This window comes from Trachurus trachurus (genome assembly GCF_905171665.1).
Source record: "Trachurus trachurus genome assembly, chromosome: 3".
NCBI classification, from domain to species: Eukaryota; Metazoa; Chordata; class Actinopteri; order Carangiformes; family Carangidae; genus Trachurus; species Trachurus trachurus.
In genome coordinates this window covers 15,321,063-15,337,681 of record NC_139893.1, presented here as the reverse complement: position 1 = coordinate 15,337,681, position 16,619 = coordinate 15,321,063, and the positions used below count along the sequence as shown (strand labels likewise).

General features: G+C 40.3%; 2 protein-coding genes across 3 annotated transcripts; one reads left to right on the top strand and one right to left on the bottom strand.

Moving 5' to 3' along the window:
• Positions 1 to 214: 214 nt before the first annotated feature.
• tfb2m (transcription factor B2, mitochondrial) lies at positions 215 to 8,050 on the bottom strand. Of its 2 annotated transcripts, none has more exons than XM_084001628.1 (11): positions 7,937 to 8,050; positions 6,527 to 6,742; positions 5,524 to 5,883; positions 5,157 to 5,340; positions 4,696 to 4,787; positions 3,744 to 3,897; positions 3,265 to 3,413; positions 2,994 to 3,083; positions 2,757 to 2,816; positions 2,508 to 2,656; positions 215 to 1,444 (listed from the first exon to the last, which is right to left on the bottom strand). In XM_084001628.1, the coding sequence occupies exons 3-11, from the start codon at positions 5,809 to 5,811 to the stop codon at positions 1,255 to 1,257; spliced, it is 1,356 nt and encodes a 451-aa protein (XP_083857754.1). In that variant the 5' UTR covers positions 5,812 to 5,883; positions 6,527 to 6,742; positions 7,937 to 8,050; the 3' UTR covers positions 215 to 1,254. The 2 variants fall into 2 exon arrangements, with proteins under 2 accessions (XP_083857754.1, XP_083857753.1); XM_084001627.1 differs by having other exon boundaries at positions 7,917 to 8,047.
• LOC311008184 (saccharopine dehydrogenase-like oxidoreductase) lies at positions 7,997 to 15,944 on the top strand. Its single transcript, XM_084001629.1, has 12 exons — positions 7,997 to 8,277; positions 9,796 to 9,908; positions 10,903 to 10,983; positions 11,899 to 12,028; positions 12,135 to 12,184; positions 12,339 to 12,469; positions 13,123 to 13,240; positions 13,372 to 13,491; positions 13,630 to 13,686; positions 13,801 to 13,912; positions 14,104 to 14,185; positions 14,526 to 15,944. The coding sequence occupies exons 1-12, from the start codon at positions 8,079 to 8,081 to the stop codon at positions 14,614 to 14,616; spliced, it is 1,284 nt and encodes a 427-aa protein (XP_083857755.1). The 5' UTR covers positions 7,997 to 8,078; the 3' UTR covers positions 14,617 to 15,944.
• Positions 15,945 to 16,619: the final 675 nt, after the last annotated feature.

Sequence of the window (16,619 nt, the reverse complement as noted above, 5' to 3'; positions counted from 1 at the left end):
GCCAGCATTTCTCAACAACTACTACTGTCACCAGCTCAAATCCAGTGCCTTTCCTCCTCTTCTTCACTGACCCATTTTCACTCCACAGTGGCTGCTATTTAAAGTGCTTTGAAAATAGATATCAGATAAATTTAGAAATCAGAAATTTAAGGTCACCGTGTATCAAAAAAAAAAGAAAAAGAAATCCATCTTATTAAGAGTCAACCACTTGGTCTTTTTAATGTAAAATAATTTATTCCAAAAGCTATATTTTGTACAACTGTAATTATTACTGTTTGGCATGTATGGTATGAATGGTAGACAAGTTAAATACTCAAATGGCTGTATCATTCCTTCACTGTTTGCAACCACAGATGCAAAGGGTTAGATTAGTTCTGGCCAAAACCCAAGACTCACCCAGGTAAGAAGAGCAATGGCAGTACCACATACTAAAACAGGCCTCAAATCATCAGTTTCCCCCCAGATTATATTATCAAAATTCAGATTTAATCATTCAAAAATTACATCAGACACACAGCCTATACATTGCTTGAAGCAAGGCATTTTCGACATGTACACAAGCTTATGAGCTCACAGATAATATACAAACATTTACAACACATGAGGCTATACAGTGAAAAACTTGTCACATATGAAATCCTTCTTGCTGTGCACTTTCTGCACGAAAACTCTCTTCAAGGTGTCAGTTTGGCAGTACAATAAACATGCAGGATTAAGTTGTGTGAAGCTTCTGAGACAAAACACACTATACTGCAAACGCAAAACTCAAGTGCAGCACATGGCCACTTCTGAACTTAAATAGAATGATTTCTATGATCCGTTGCATCCATCAGGATTTTTCAATCCCCTATGAGAAGCTAGTGTTGTGTTCATTCATTCTTTGTGTACTAACAATCAGTTGATAAGTGGATTACATGCAGTATCTTGTGAGGGCACAAAATAAACCACTCCTGCTTCAGTTTTTGTTTCAAATCTAAATTCATGGGGATCCTGGTTCTCAGTTGTCCTTAAGTACAGTGCAGTCATAACATTTTCATCATTTCAGTAACAAAAATATGTAGCGTATGCAGTCACAATGTGTCCATTTCATTAACATTTATTACAATTGTATGTATTTTTTATGTATCCATGTCCCATTTTGCATTACATCATATATTATTCTTTGTATAACATTACACCATTATATTAATGTTTCTATGTACTTTTGGGGTTTTAATCCAATAAATCTTTACATGTGACCTGATTGTCTTGACATTAGCCCCAACCTTCTCTCTGTGTGTTCTCCAGGATCTCCTCATAAAGCCAGCTTTGTGTGAACTCCTTACTCTTGTCCATCAACTGGAACAGACGGAGATACTCCTCTGGATATACGTGTCCTGTCAGAATGTCCTCTGGCATATCCATTTCAGATAACAGCTTACTCCCGCTGTCTGGTGACCAGAGACTAAAGGAAAACACATAGGGAGGAAGAATAAGCAAAAGGAAAACAAACTCAGAACATGTGTCAAACAGTATAGATGCACTTGGTGTGTCTAAAGGCGTATTCACACCAGGAAAGTCCGATAGTTCACTTGCTTTGGTGCGGACTAAATTTTTTGCGGTTTGTATTCACATTGCATTTTTTCACAAGCGGATCAATTTTGTAAACAAAAGCATGTGTGTCCCACAGTCACTGGATAAAAATGATCAGTGGGATCTTCCACGAAAAGTACACAATGGAGGTCATGAATGCGTTTCTTGCTGCCCTTTCAATTTGGTAGTATTTCCAGTTGCACCTGTCCTGTGCTTATTCATCACTTGGAGGCTATGTGGCCGTTATGCAGCCGTCCCTGTGAAGGATGGTCAGACAACAAACACACTGACGTCTGCGCGTCTGAAGGATGGTGCGCTAAAAAACAAAACAAAAAACATCATTCTCTCAGGATGCCGCGTTGCCGATCGGCATAAAGTCACATTTATTTCTGTTAACGGTTATTCATCGGATAACGACTTTCTGTTATCAGTTAAAAAAAAATATTAAGAATGTGCATCCTTAACGGCGACGGGTGCGTCCTCTGCAGCATCTGATAAATGTTTTCCACTGACCAAATATCAAGGAGGCAGCGTGTCTATCTGTGCTCCATGTTGACCCACGGCTCATTGTTGATAATTTCCACATTTTCCGACAACAACGGAAGCCTGTTGAATCCAAAAAGGCGCTTGGATTTTGCATTTGGTTCGGGAAAGGTTCGGTTTGCATTCACACCGGATGCGAATCGCACCAGGGTTCGTTTCGGACTCTGGTGTGGACCAAACAAGTGAATTGAGTTCCAGCTGCAGAGGTGGTCTCGGTTCACTTGTTTGATCCGCACCAGAGTCCGGTAGTTTGTATTCACACCTCCCCAAAAGGTCCGCACCAGAGGAAAAGTCAGTTTCAAGCGGACCAAACGAGCCTGGTGTGAATACGCCCTAAAAGTCGTCCACTGAGGACAGCTGTTTGATGCAACAAGAGCATGTGCGTTATTTACTTGAGCCGGTCGATGAGCTTGACCTTCCTCTTTGCCAGGCACTGTTTCACCATCATCAGCAGAGTTGAAGCATTGGAGGGAGTCAGGCCTGCAGAAAACAGATCAGCCCGTGGACGCAGACGCACCAGGCACAGGTGGTCATTGGGAAGCTGAAAGCAAACAGATGTGGAGGATGGACATTGTATTAAATGTGCTCTGTCAATGAAGTTTACGTAGTGTAGTTATTATGAAGTCTGTTCTCTTCCTTACCTTACTTTTAGGACTCCTTACACTATGTCGTGAAGATGACACAAATGACTCCCAGGGCTCCTGCAAAGACAAAGATAAGGAAGTTGACAACTAGACAACTCTTTATGTTGTTAATTTATGTTGAGAGTGTATAGTTTTTTTAGTGGTACAATCCCACACAGTAGCTTTGAGGAACTAGTGAATAAAATGAAGCAATGCAAATGTATTCTTTTTTTTTTTTTTTTTTAAATACTGTACCTTGTGCAGTAGGTCAATATCACAGGCCATCTGCCAGAGGACACTGAAGGCTCTGTAGTTCATCATTTGACCTGGACGCGTTACCATTTTCTGACAAAGAAAAAATATATTTTATGCAAGGATCAAAGAAACCATCACATTATGGATTATGGATTGAAATGTGAGAAGACAGATGTAACCATCTTCTTCCTCCTCCGGGTTACGCTCTGATCAATAGACTGACTGATACTACTATTTTATTTCTACAAATAAGAGGCTCTCATTCGTTTACCAGATATTCCTTCTCGCTGATGAAAAGGTTGAGCTCTATCCTTCCATATCTGAAGACAGACAACCGTTCAAACAAAGCGTAAACCATCTTCAGCAGCATGCCACGCTCATTATGCTGGGGCAGCATGCCCACCACCTTCACAGGAATGTCTGGAGAGACACACACACAGAGGAATACATCACCAAACCACACCATTTGAAGGGATATAATATACAATTTAGTGTGCTCATTCATTTAAGTGTGTTATTGTGGAAAAGCTACATGCAAAACCATTACACTAATGCAATGTGATGCAATTATTTCTAAACCATTGCTGATTGTACTGATGATATTTACTGTATGAAAGAGGTGGGATTAGTTTACAGCCAGACAAGAACTAAAAGGAACAAAATCCCCTTGTGTGTACATGAAAGAGTGAATCAGCAACACCTCAGTATCTTAGGTCTGCTGCACTGTTTGTGTACATGTTTTTTTCTCACCATCAGTCCAACTAGCCTCTGATATTCCCAAATCAGTGAACAGTTTGTCAGTGAACATGACAGGGGGCTTCAGGGTTCCACTGCCAATGGGATCTAGTTTAAAGTAGTCACAGTGAACCACCTCCAGTTGACCATCGAGACGACCCTCCAACTCCTAGAACATGAGAAGATCATTTATTTAATCAAAGAAACACAACCTGACATTTACAATGATTTGGATTGGAACTGGGATAAAGTTTTAGTTTGTTAGTCGACGTGGGGTTTGTGTGAAATACTCGTCTATAATCAGTGTATTACTTCTACTGCAGTAGATTCAGAACAGTGCTCTCTAATTTAAAGCAGCAGCCAGGGGCACTGGTAAAAAGCTGAGCTATGTGCTGCTGTGAACAGGACCAGCCTTCTCATCCTTTTTTGTATACTACTACGGTACACACTGCATTACACTGCAGATCAGCTGTTTGAGCCAGACAGGGCTACACTTCACTTTTGTTTCAGTCCACTCATTCTGCTTTTACAAAAGTTGTATAAATATACTCAACCCCATTAAAAATCTGATTTTGTCTCCACATATGATAGCATTTGTTGGCGAATAAGATTTATTTACTTTTATCTGTATTTGCCTCCAAACAGCTGATCTACAGCATAACATGGTGCAGTGTAGGAGTGCTTCTGCATATACAGTAGGTCAATGGTTCCCAAAATCCCCAAACAACATTTTGTAGTGCCACTGGAAAGCACTGTTTGACTGCAAAACAAAGCAGCAAACATATTCAGTACACTTCAACTGATATTAGCTTTTGTGCACGGCTAAAACACTTTCCTCCACTCTAAACCTGCAGGCCACCAGTCACACAAAGCTATCAAAATAACCCCAACTGTCTCTTTATTATAATATTCAATAAATGTGTATGAATACATAAAATTGTTTAATTCTTGTACATGTTTGTGTTACCTGTAGATCAGGTAGGAAGAACTTGTCCCCTTCAAGGGCCACAACTCTCTGAGCTCCAGCATTTAGCAGTGTCCTGGTCAACACCCCAGGACCTTAGAGAGACACACAAAAACACAGCCTATCAGACTAATACACTGTACACAAACTCATTAAAAAAACACTAATTTAAACTAATTAAACTAATTTTTTCGAGTTTGTGACCTTGAAATCAAAGTTTAACACCAAATGCACTTGCAAAAAAAGAAAGAAAAAAGAGAAAAATACAAGCCCAGTCTATGTTTCACTGATGTAAACATATATAATCATTTTGTAATTTTGGATTTACACTAAGTCCTCTTAATTGTTTTAATATATGGTGCTTTTTTAAATGTTTTGTCTTTATGTAGAGTACATTGAGTTGCCTCATGGTATGACATGCACTATATAAATAAAGATGCCTTGCCTTGCCTATAAATACATACCTGGATTACATTCGAAGATGACAGTTTTAGAATCCACAGGCCCGAGATGCTGCGTCACCAGTTTAGCTAGGTCTGGGTCCACTATGAAGCGTCTGATCTTTTTACAGGCCTGAGCGCGGCGTACATTCTCCTCTACCTCCCCAAGGTCCAGGAAGTCATACTGACACAGTGGACGACAGTGGCTCTGGAGAAAAACATAAATGCATAGAGTTTAAAAACAACCAACAAGTGGAGAAAAAAAAAACTCAATGTACTGAATACCACCTTTTATTGTAAAACATTGATCTATGGAGAGAGCTAACCTGTTAATAAGTAGAGGAGAAAAGGACAGTAGCAGAGTCATTCATTAGTTCCCGGCATAACCTACCTGTACAGCCACAGCAGACAGGTGTCTGTGGGTGAGTGCTGCAGAGGGGGACGTCCTCTCTGTGCGGGGCTGCTGTGAACCTGGACCAGGTGTGGGCCGACCAGGACCCGAGGAGAGAGAGTCTAAGCTGTAAGCCCGTCTGTGAAGCAGAGGAGCTCCGGGAACACAGAGGCCCGATGAACCCAGAGGAGCCAACACGGCCCTGCGTACACAGGACCTACTTCTGATGCTCTGACAGCAGGCAGAGTGCATCACCAGCTGCAGTACTCGACAGATCTGGGTGGACATGGTGGACCAGTGGAGGTGTCACTTCAGAGGGGGAAGGGGGGCTGGGGGTTTACGACCCTCTTAAAGACGTCACTGCATACAGGGGACAGAGAGGAAAGGGTTTATCGGATGTTGAGCTGAACAACAATCAGCTTTGGAAAAATTGGACGTTACATTTAAGACACATTATTTTACTTCTACACAAGCACGATTATTTCTGAAAATAACATTTGTAACACATTTGGTAATGAGAGACTGGTACCTTCTGTGTTCGCACTGTTCTGGCACATTGCCAATTGTTTACATGCCGGATTTTAAGTCCCGGTAAGACAGGTATAATACAAAAAAAAAATCGACAAGTGATATCCTGTGATGATTACTTTAACACTGTAAACAAAATCCTCTGTGACAGCGGTGTGTCACAGGGAGCACAGACTGTTCTGTTTGCACGTGGGTAACGTTAAACTTCTTCTGAGTGGCATTTACTATTTTAACCGTGTCCGCCTCACTGGAGAGGTGTTCACTGCCCTTTACCCGGTGAGATCAAAGATTTAGAGGTTAATCCAAGGAGGGACAAAATAACAATTCTTAATGTTACAATAAAGTGATGAACAACGGTTTGATGGGACCTGTGATCATACCGCTGGTTAGCCATGTGCTAACGCCGCTCAACGCTACGGCTCCGAAATGCATTTATTATTTATTATAAAATTCACAGGAGGAAACGCATACATACCTATTTGCAGAATATTGTATATATCCAAATAATACGACAGGGGTGATCATAAACCGGCTGTCGGCGGTCTGGTGGCTGGAAAGGCTCGGTGACATTGAGCCCCGATCATCCTGACCCTCACCGCTTGTTTTCGCAACAGTCGCTTCTCGTGGGGCTGCTGTCTGGCGCTGGTGGTGACGTCATTGACAGGCGACGTGAGGAAGTTGTGCTGAAAGCCTAATAATAAAATAATAAAATTTTAAGTTGTTTCAGGGGAATGTACTGTTGGTTTCTTTGACACTAAAATAAAATAAAATAAAATAAAATAAAATAAAATAAAATAAAATAAAATAAGGAAAAGCTCAGTGAAATGTTACCAACCCCATCAGACTGATTTCATATTCATTAAGTTTACATGAAGAAACCCTTCTTTTGTTTCTTTTTACAATGAGCTCGAGCAGTAAATCGATTCTATTGATTGGTCAAACTGTGTGCTCTTGATTGGTTGGAACTAATACTTACAGCCACATGGCCTTTTGTGGAAGAGTTTGCCCATGCCTGCACCAGGGGGTCCAGACAAATGAGCCAAGGACCAAGTTTCAGGTGGTCAAAAATAAAAATATAAACCTTCAAACAATCTACAGATTTCAAGGTGCTATATCTCAATCAGGTCCAAGAAGTGGTGGGGGCCCATGCATCTTTACATGGTCCCTGAACAGTGCACTATAAGCAGCCACCTCTTCTACAGAGACAGTGACAAATAAGGGATGAGCAATTAATGAATTTTCTTAAAAAAAAGTTTTAAAAGTTTGCATTAGATTTGTTCAAATGTACATTTTGTACTCATGTTGATTGTGTGTCTTTTGAAATTGCATTTGAACATGAACAAAAGTAAGACTGAGATTATGCAGGTTATTTCTATTCTGGGTGACCCCTATGCTTAGCGAACCAACTAAGTCAATATCGCACTCAAAATGTACATTTACAATGATAAAATGAAAAGTACACTATTGCACTAAAATGCAAATCCAACAACAAAGTTACAATATGAATGTCTTAATATTGCACAAAAGTGACAATGGTGATGTTTGCTTTCAGTTGTTCTATGTTTTTGATAGGTAAAATAGTCACAATGGCATGTGATAAAAGAAAAACAGAACACAAGCATCTGGTAAATTCTATATTACAGCAAAGTTGAATATGGGTTGGAATATAAGAAATTTGATGGCTATGATGCATGTAAAATTTATAAACAAACCCTTTTTTTAAAATCTATTTTTCCATGAATTAAAAAAAATAATAATGATTGACTATTTCAAAGGGTTGCTAATGGCAGATGATGGGATTAAATCATATTAAATGGGCGTCATTGTTAGCTAAAAAAAAAAACTACAACTCCCGTGACCGTTACCTGTTAGCATATTAGCATACCGTTGCTAGGGAAGTAGGAAGGCGCAGCCGTTAAACGGTGTGGTTGGTGGGTGGTTGGTTGGTCCTCCTCCTCTCCCATCAGGCAGTCAGACAGTCCGAGTCCAGCAGCGAGCCGAGCCACACCAGCCTGTCTCCTGTCACGATGGCGCATGTAGAAACCTCGTCCAACAGGCCGTACCACCTGGTCGTCTTCGGAGCCTCCGGCTTCACGGGGCAGTTCGTGGTGGAGGAGGTGGCGCGGACCGTGTCCGAGGGGCCGAGGGGCAACCTGAAGTGGGCCGTGGCGGGCAGGAGCAAGCAGAAGCTGGAAAAAGTTGTGGAGCAGGCCGCCGGAGTGCTCAGTACGTAACGTTACCTGAACAATCAACCCCCGTGTTATGATAGCTACGTGTGTGTTGCAGCCAGGCAGCAGGACAGGGCACTGGGCAGCAGCTTTTTAATTCATTTGTTTGGCAGACAATCACGAGTTCAGGGATGTGTAGCTATCTGTTAAACGGATTTGACCAAGATTAACGTGTTACTTGCTGTGTTGCAAAGGGAAGTTGCTTAACTGATGACCAATCTGTCCAAGAGTGACTGATAATGATAACATGATGACATGGCTTTGACCCTTAACTCCAAAGTGAAGGCCAGGTTGCAACAGAAAGTTAACCATTCAAAAAAAAAAAAAAATCAGAAATGAACTTTTAAGATAGTGGTATATTTTCAAATGATCAGCTTTGTTTCAACAGTAATAACTGTATAATTGAGTGTTCATTGTTAAGATTATTGACTGAGTCATTCTTCCCCATATTACACCACTTGAATAACTAATCAATTATGATGACTTTCTGGTCCTCAACTAATTAATTAGAGTAGAGTAGAGAATACTTTATTCATCCCTAGGAGGGAAATTCAAATTAGTCCAGTAGCTCACTGGATGGATCGCCTTCATTTAATTAATGATCACTTAATCAACTGTATGATTTCAGATGTAACAAATTGAGATGTCATTCACCTCAATGCAGCAAATATCACATGGTGTGTGTAACAAGTATTTACTCTGCCACTGTGCCAGTTATTTTCCAGGATTATGATGATTTGTATCCATGCAACACCCTAAACATAGAAAAGTCTATCACAGATCAAAACCAGGGAGCTATTCTGCTGTCATGATAGTAATGTAGGTTTCCAGAGGATTAAACAGTCATTTTGTTACGGCTCGCTCTTCAGGGAGTGTACAACAGCTGATGGAACATACCCACTCTGTCCATGACGGGACACACACACACACACACACACAGAGAGAGCCTGACAAGGCAGCTCGTCCAGTCACTTGGTTACAGAAGACTGCATTTTGTTTGTTTAAACCGAAACCTGTTTTTCACAGTTTTAAGTCAAGTTCAAAAACAGCTTCTGTTGTTTTTGGACGTTGCTGTTTTAGGCGACTCTCACTACTAGTTATTAAAGGTGCAGCCAAGGTCCTTATTCAGAACATTTAATCAAACACATCCATTATCTGTGTTTCTATATGTTGTGGTTTCTTCTTTGACTTTTAGTCCTCCACTTTTGAGGTCAGCTGTATTCTGTTTACTAAATTATTCAATTACATTTTGCTTTAGGGGATATTTTTTTATGGTGATAAGGCAGAGCAGCTGATGGCATTTATAGTTAACTGCTCTCCATCCTTGGTTGGGTAGTAATAGTGTATTAATAGTGGCATAATAGATAATGCTACTGAGTTAGCTGTCAGACACTTTGACCATGAATACTTTTAACAATAAAGACTGTTGTCTCTGGATTACATGGTAAACTGTGGTAAATAATATACTGTAGCACCTATCCTTACAAAGTGTGTTTCCGTGTCCTTATGTGTGCAGGTAAACCAGAGCTGAGGGCGGAGGTGGACATCATCGTGGCAGATGTTGGGGAACCAGATTCCCTGGCGGCCATGTGCAAACAGGCTGTGATTGTTCTCAACTGTGTGGGGCCTGTAAGTCGACGACTCCATGGGAATCTGTGTGCCAGCATTTATTTTTTGCTCAGAACCTCCTTCTCATGACACTAACTAGTTTTTACTCACATTGTCTCACAAGACTGTCGTGTTTGGCAGGTCAAATTATCACCAGCTTTTTCCCCCTCTCTGTCTTTCTTTCTCTCTCTCTCTATCTCTCTCTCTCTCACACACACACACAAACACAAGCACACAAAGTCGCCTTCAAAATACAATGAAGGCCACTGACTTGCAGCACACAATCAGTCATATTGTCTTGAAGTCAGAATGGAGAGCAGGCTTCCAGCTCCACTGCTTCACGTCCTGTGCATCATTCAGGTTCTTGTTTCAAACCAAATTCCTCCACTACAGTTGCCACTAATATTGCACACAGCAGCATTATGCCAGGCCAGCCGAGTTTAAACTGAGACAGGGGGACACATATTATATGTGAACCAATCATCTTACATTGTTGTAAGGAAAAGAAACCAGTGTGATTGTTAGAGAAAATGTGCCTTTCACTGCAAATGTGTTGGTATCGTATAACTTTGCTTTTATCTGACAGTTGACAGTCAAGACAGGAAATGAGGGCAGAGAGAAAGATCATTAAAACAATCAAACAGGATCCCCAGAACAGTAATCAAACCTAAACATAGCGATTATGTTATTTATGCCTTAACTGTTATATCACCACACAACCTAATATTACTTTTAAATTCCACAAACTGACAATTAACTTACAAGAATCATATGAATGATGTTACTTACTTGTATAATACACATGACAGCAGAGTTAACCAGTTAAATTAGATTTGCAGCAACACGGCGCAGCATCGAGCGCTCTCACCAGTAACACTGTCCAGTAACACTGTGGCTCCTATGAGGAGCAAGATGGAAACTGACTGAGCAGATGAAACAAGCACAGAGGCTGTCAGGTGAAATGAGACAGGATATAAATTAATGTGTGTGTGTGTGTGTCTCTCATTGTCTTTAGTACAGATTCTATGGTGAGCCAGTGGTCAAAGCCTGCGTGGAGAATGGAGCCCACCATATTGACATCAGTGGAGAGCCTCAGGCATGTATAACACTGTATTTCTGTATTGTAATGTATGCATGTGTATTTGTTTGTCCTTGTTCTTTCATTTGGTTTGACCTAAATACCTGAATGCTTTCAGATGCATCACTTTAATTCTGACTCACCCACTTGAACCTGAAGGAGCTCATTTCACTCATACAGTTGATGTCAGAGCTCATAAAGGAGGATGTAAATTTGCAGAGGTTTATGACAAAAGAAAATTAAAATGCCAGCTGTGTAGGCGAAGTTTGTTACCCAAGATCACTCTTTTATGACCTGTCAGTCATTATCAGAAGGACGCAGACAGTGATCATTGTTTACAAAAGATAAATCTGCAGTAACAGCACTCAATATTTGTAGCTCTACTGGATTAAAATTGAGGCTTTTATCTTTATTTGCCTGTTGCCATGCTGAATCCTGGTATCGAAGCTCCACTGCTTAGCCCAAAATGAACATACTCAAAGTTGACTGAACAAACTCTGATCAGCTGTTGTGGACCCAGATCTCAGGGATCAACAACTCGGTTCAGGGTTGGATTCAGAACAACAGGCCCCAGATGTCCGAACGTTGGGCTAGGCCGTTGTTTGTGTTTGGATTAAATGGGAGACGTGCTGACTTTCATGCTGTGGCCTGTTAGACAAAATTATCTCTCTCTTGGCTGCACGACAGCAGTTTTCCCACCGTCAGATGCCCATGTGTGTAACGCAACAAGTCAGCACTCCGATGGCCTAACCTGAGATTTATCGGGACTTTCAGATCATGTCTTGGTTCTTGAAGACACAAAAAATGCCACTATTCTCATTACATAATGAAAGAACTTGTCTAATATAACAATATTAAGGTTTCTTCATTACTTAAGTGTTATAATTAGAATATGTCTAAGGGTAGTTTGTGTTTTCATTTGGCTGTTTACAGTTTCTGGAGGGAATGCAGTTGAACTACAACAGTCAGGCAGCTGACAAAGGTGTGTACATCATTGGGAGCTGTGGATTCGACTCTATACCTGCAGACATGGGCGTCCTCTACACCAGAGACCAGTTCAAGGGTAGGCACACGTTGACATGCCCACATACACACTCAGTATACATACAGAGACATACACTCTAATGTTGTATTAGCCTGTGCTAAAAGGTGTGTGTGTTCATCCACAGGTACACTGACTGCAGTGGAGAGCTTCCTGACTGTCAGCGCTGGAGCTGAAGTATGAAACATGTCACACTTTTTTTCTCCCTTCTTCCCCACCCCTGTACATTAATCTCTTATATTTATGTGCATGACATATTTATCTCCTTCTCTCAAAAACATCTTATGTATGTGTGTGTGTGTGTGTGTGTTACACTGTCTTCCTCTGTCAGGGCGGATGTATCCACGATGGCACGTGGCAGTCCGCCATCTACGGTTTTTCTGACAGCCAAAAGCTCCAGAGTCTGAGGAGGAAGTTTAATCACAAACCTCTCCCTACTGCTGGTGCTAAGATCAAACGCAGGTAGGTAGATTAGTAATGCCTTTTTGCCTTTTTCAGAAGACATCAGCTTCTTCACTTTCACTCCTGAAAAGCCTTTAACAAAACCACCATACCAAATTCATAATAATCTGTAGGCAAGAAAAATGTGTTGTTCTGCACATTTCAAAGACTTCTCGACGTCATTACAAAGTTTTTCATTCTCATTTTGCAGCACTTTTCACTGTGAAGTATCTTGATTTTAGTAGAAAAAGTCAAATATCTTTGTCTTTTAGTAAAAATACATTCATTATTTAATTGCCAATAATAATGATTCATATTTTTCTTAAATAATTTTTGGGCCTTATGTATATGTATATATGGGACCTTGGAATAAATGGGTCAGTGCCCACTGGTGGACAAACAATGTAATTGCGACTGTTTATAAATTGCCTCAAACATACCTGTATGTATTTAAGTTACAATTTCCAGTTACTGATGAGATGATACATGCTGATACTTTAATAATAATAATGTATATGTCTGATAAGATGGTAACAAGAAATATTACTGATATGATGTTTTATCTGTTTGGTAATAAATTCTAGGTAACCTGATAGACAAGGATCCTCTTACCACTTCTGGACATTTTAGTGTTTTCTCAGCACATTTTTCTGCGTATGTCTGTGCATTTGCAGGGGAACACTGTTCTTCAGTAATGAGATCCAGCAGTACACGGTGCCGTTCATGGGCTCTGATCCCTCTGTTGTGAAGAGAACTCAGCGATTCGTGGTTGAGGAGCATCAGGCCACACCAGTCAGTCTCCTTTTTTCTTCCTTTTCTCTCTTCACATCTTCTTTTCAGATGAAGATGCCAACAACAGCATATATATTACTACCTTTGTTACGTTTCTACAGCATTAAAGAATCTGTTTTTGTCAACTCCAGGTTCAGTATGGAGCATATGCAGGAATAGGAGGCATTGGCAGCATTATCAAGCTGATGTTTGCCGGCATGATGTTCTGGTTCTTGGTCAAGTTCAGTTTTGGACGCAACCTGCTCATCAAGGTGAAGAACACAATGACATAATACGATTTACAAATTTCACAACTGGCTGTAACTGAGTAGTCAACCAATCAGAAGTCAGAGTATACATATACTGTATGTTTGGTGTTCATCCCTGTCTTATTGTACCCACCCTCTCAGCACCCAGAGTTCTTCTCCTTTGGACTCTTCTCTAAAGCCGGACCAACTAGAAAGCAGGTAAAGTCTCAGCACAGGAAAACTAGGGGTGTAGACACGCTGCACAGCACCAAATATTTCAGCATGCTAATAAGAAGCAGCTCCGTTTTCTGATCTGTGTCATGTGTATATCAGATGGAAGGTTCCTCCTTCCAGTTTGCCTTCTACGGAGAGGGATACTCAGAGGGTGATGACCCCTCACAGGGAAAACCGAACGCCAAGATCCGCACACTGGTTCAGGGGCCAGGTAAATACTAGAGTCGTTTTTTACATTTTTATTCTTGATATAACAGCTGAGTGAGTTGAATATTAACCGTGTCACTTGTGTAATACGTCCACTTGCTTTGTTCCTGTCCAGCTTGATTGATGAGGCCAGTTGCCCAGTCTGGCTTTTTTCACACTTTGCCTGATTTGTCTAATCTATTCTGTTTTATCCAGAGTGTGGATATGTGGCCACGCCCATTGCCATGGTACAGGCTGCTCTAACAATCCTCAATGAACCCTCAGCCTTGCCCAAGAAGTGAGTAATCAGCCACACCCCACATTCACTTCCTAACCTAGAAATAACTTCACACTCAAATTCAACAACACAAGGCACAAACAACAAATTTGATAAAGTGTTAAAAACCACAAGAGAATAAGTTGTTTATGCTGTTTTTATGTTAGCAGGAAAATTAAAAGCCGAAAACGATGGTCAAATGTTGCTACTAGTATACATTGCTCATGCGCAGTGTTTTTTTTTTTTTTTATCATATTTATTTTTACAGTACAGTGGTTTAACACTCATTAATTCCAGGAGACTTGGGTTTGAAATTGACTTTCATATGAATTCAGCTCTTGTTTTTATCCTTCATTTCCAGGGGAGGCGTGTACACTCCAGGGGCCGTTTTTGCGAAAACCACGCTGGTCGACCGCCTCAACAAACACGGCATCCAGTTTTCTGTCATCTAAAGTCTGTCCCCTCCCTGATGCCGTACTCCAGGTTTTTCTTAGCACTTAACTAATATGCATAATAACAACCGGGAAGTTTCCAGCTTTAGAAGGGAGCTATTCAATCACGAGTGCTTGGACTCAAGATGGAGTACACCCTCATATTAAGTTCAAACACCATTTTTGGTACCTTTGGCATTTCATCCTTCATTTAGTCAGAAACTTTCCAGTCTCCTTTTGGCTTGAATGTTCTATTAACTCTCTGCTTGAAAGACAAATAGCACAACTGTGGCAGCGTGTCCCAGCCAAGGACAGGAAAAAAAAACTAAAAACAGGTGTGTGTAAATGGGTTTTACATTGATCTCCAATGACATCATCATTACGAATGAAAGAAGGATTTTTGGCAACATTTGGTTCCCTACCTGTCTCTGAACAACACTTCTAGTATCTATAATTCTCTTGTGAAAGTGCATCCACAACAACTGGGTTAAAAAAATCCCTTGTTGTTCATCAGTATAGCAGGCTGACAGCTTCATAGTATCAAGTTATCCCAAATTATATATTACCGGTATGTTGCAGGGTAGAGGATTGTAAACGTAGCTTGAAATCAGTGCTACCAATGTAGTGGACTGTATTAAAATATTCTATGAAAACAAAAAAAACAACAACTGGCAACTTTAACAGTGTCAGAAAAGCAAGCTACAATCTTTGTGTGTTGTCCATGTAACATACAGATGCTTTAAGTAGACAAGGACATTAATCCTTAAGTAACACTAACGTGGTAGGTAGTCGTACATGTGTTGTTCACTGGAGTGAAGCTGTCAATAGAGAATTAGACCTAAATCTGCTGTGTGTGTGTGTGTGTGTGCAAGTACATGCTTGTCTTTCCTGGCCTGGCGTGCTAGTTAAAAATCCTGATTGCTTGGTTTTTGACAGATAGTAGTTTGACTATCACTAAATCATCCTCTTTTCTTCGTTGTCTTGTTTTTTCGTAGCTGAATGTTGCAACGGCTCACCTATCCAAATGGTTGCTTTTGAGCCTTGTCAGAAAATGCATCCTGTTGTCTGTGCACAAAGCAGCATGAGTTACTCCATGAAACTGAACAGATCCTCTCTGCTGGTTAGTTAACAAGTGTGTCAAGTTTAAAAAATAAAAAAAATGTTTCTGAATGTTTGTCGATCACATGGACCAGAATACGTTGACTAAGTGATATGGTTGATCTCAGTAGATACTTGTTTTTCACATTTGAGCTTTATGTGCACGTGACAGGTAAAGTTCTGGGTTTTTGTTTTGGTGTGTTTTGCTTTGTATGAACCTCATAAATAAAGCCAACTCTGCTAATAGAAAATGTCTTGAGTCTTTGTCACATGGTTCTCATATACTGTAGGATCACAGCATCCTGGGTTCAAGTCCAGCCCATAGTCCGTTGCTGCATGTCTCTCACATTCACTAATATAAAAGAAAAAAAAACCTTATTGTTGAATTGCTCTCATGTCAATTCTTTATAGGAATAAACTGCCTCAAATGTATAAAAATAGACAAAAGTACATATATATTTGTGGTAGTAATTGCTGGACAACATACCTTTTACACTGATGAAGTAATGTCTGTCTATGGTGTTTTTAGTAGTCATTGATTTTGTTGGGAGTGCAAATTGATATAAATTGTAATACAACAAATTAATCATGAATATCTGTATAAGAAAAGAAAATTTAGGTTTGTATTGCTGCCTTTTGCAGTTTGTTTCTGTTGCAACACAACTTTCCACTAAAACAGTCATCAGTTCAATTAAGCCTTTGTGTTACTCATACCACAATTGTTCAACTAAGTGTCAACTGGTTAAGATAATTTAATTAAAGTATCTGATGTCAGGGGAGTAACACAGGATGCTGCCACCAGAGATTTTGAAAACAGAAGTCGTCAACACACTCACAACACACACTCACAGATTTTCACAGTGAAGTATCTAAATCCATTTATTGAACAACAGTCTGTTGCGATTCCTTTCACATGTTCACACCCC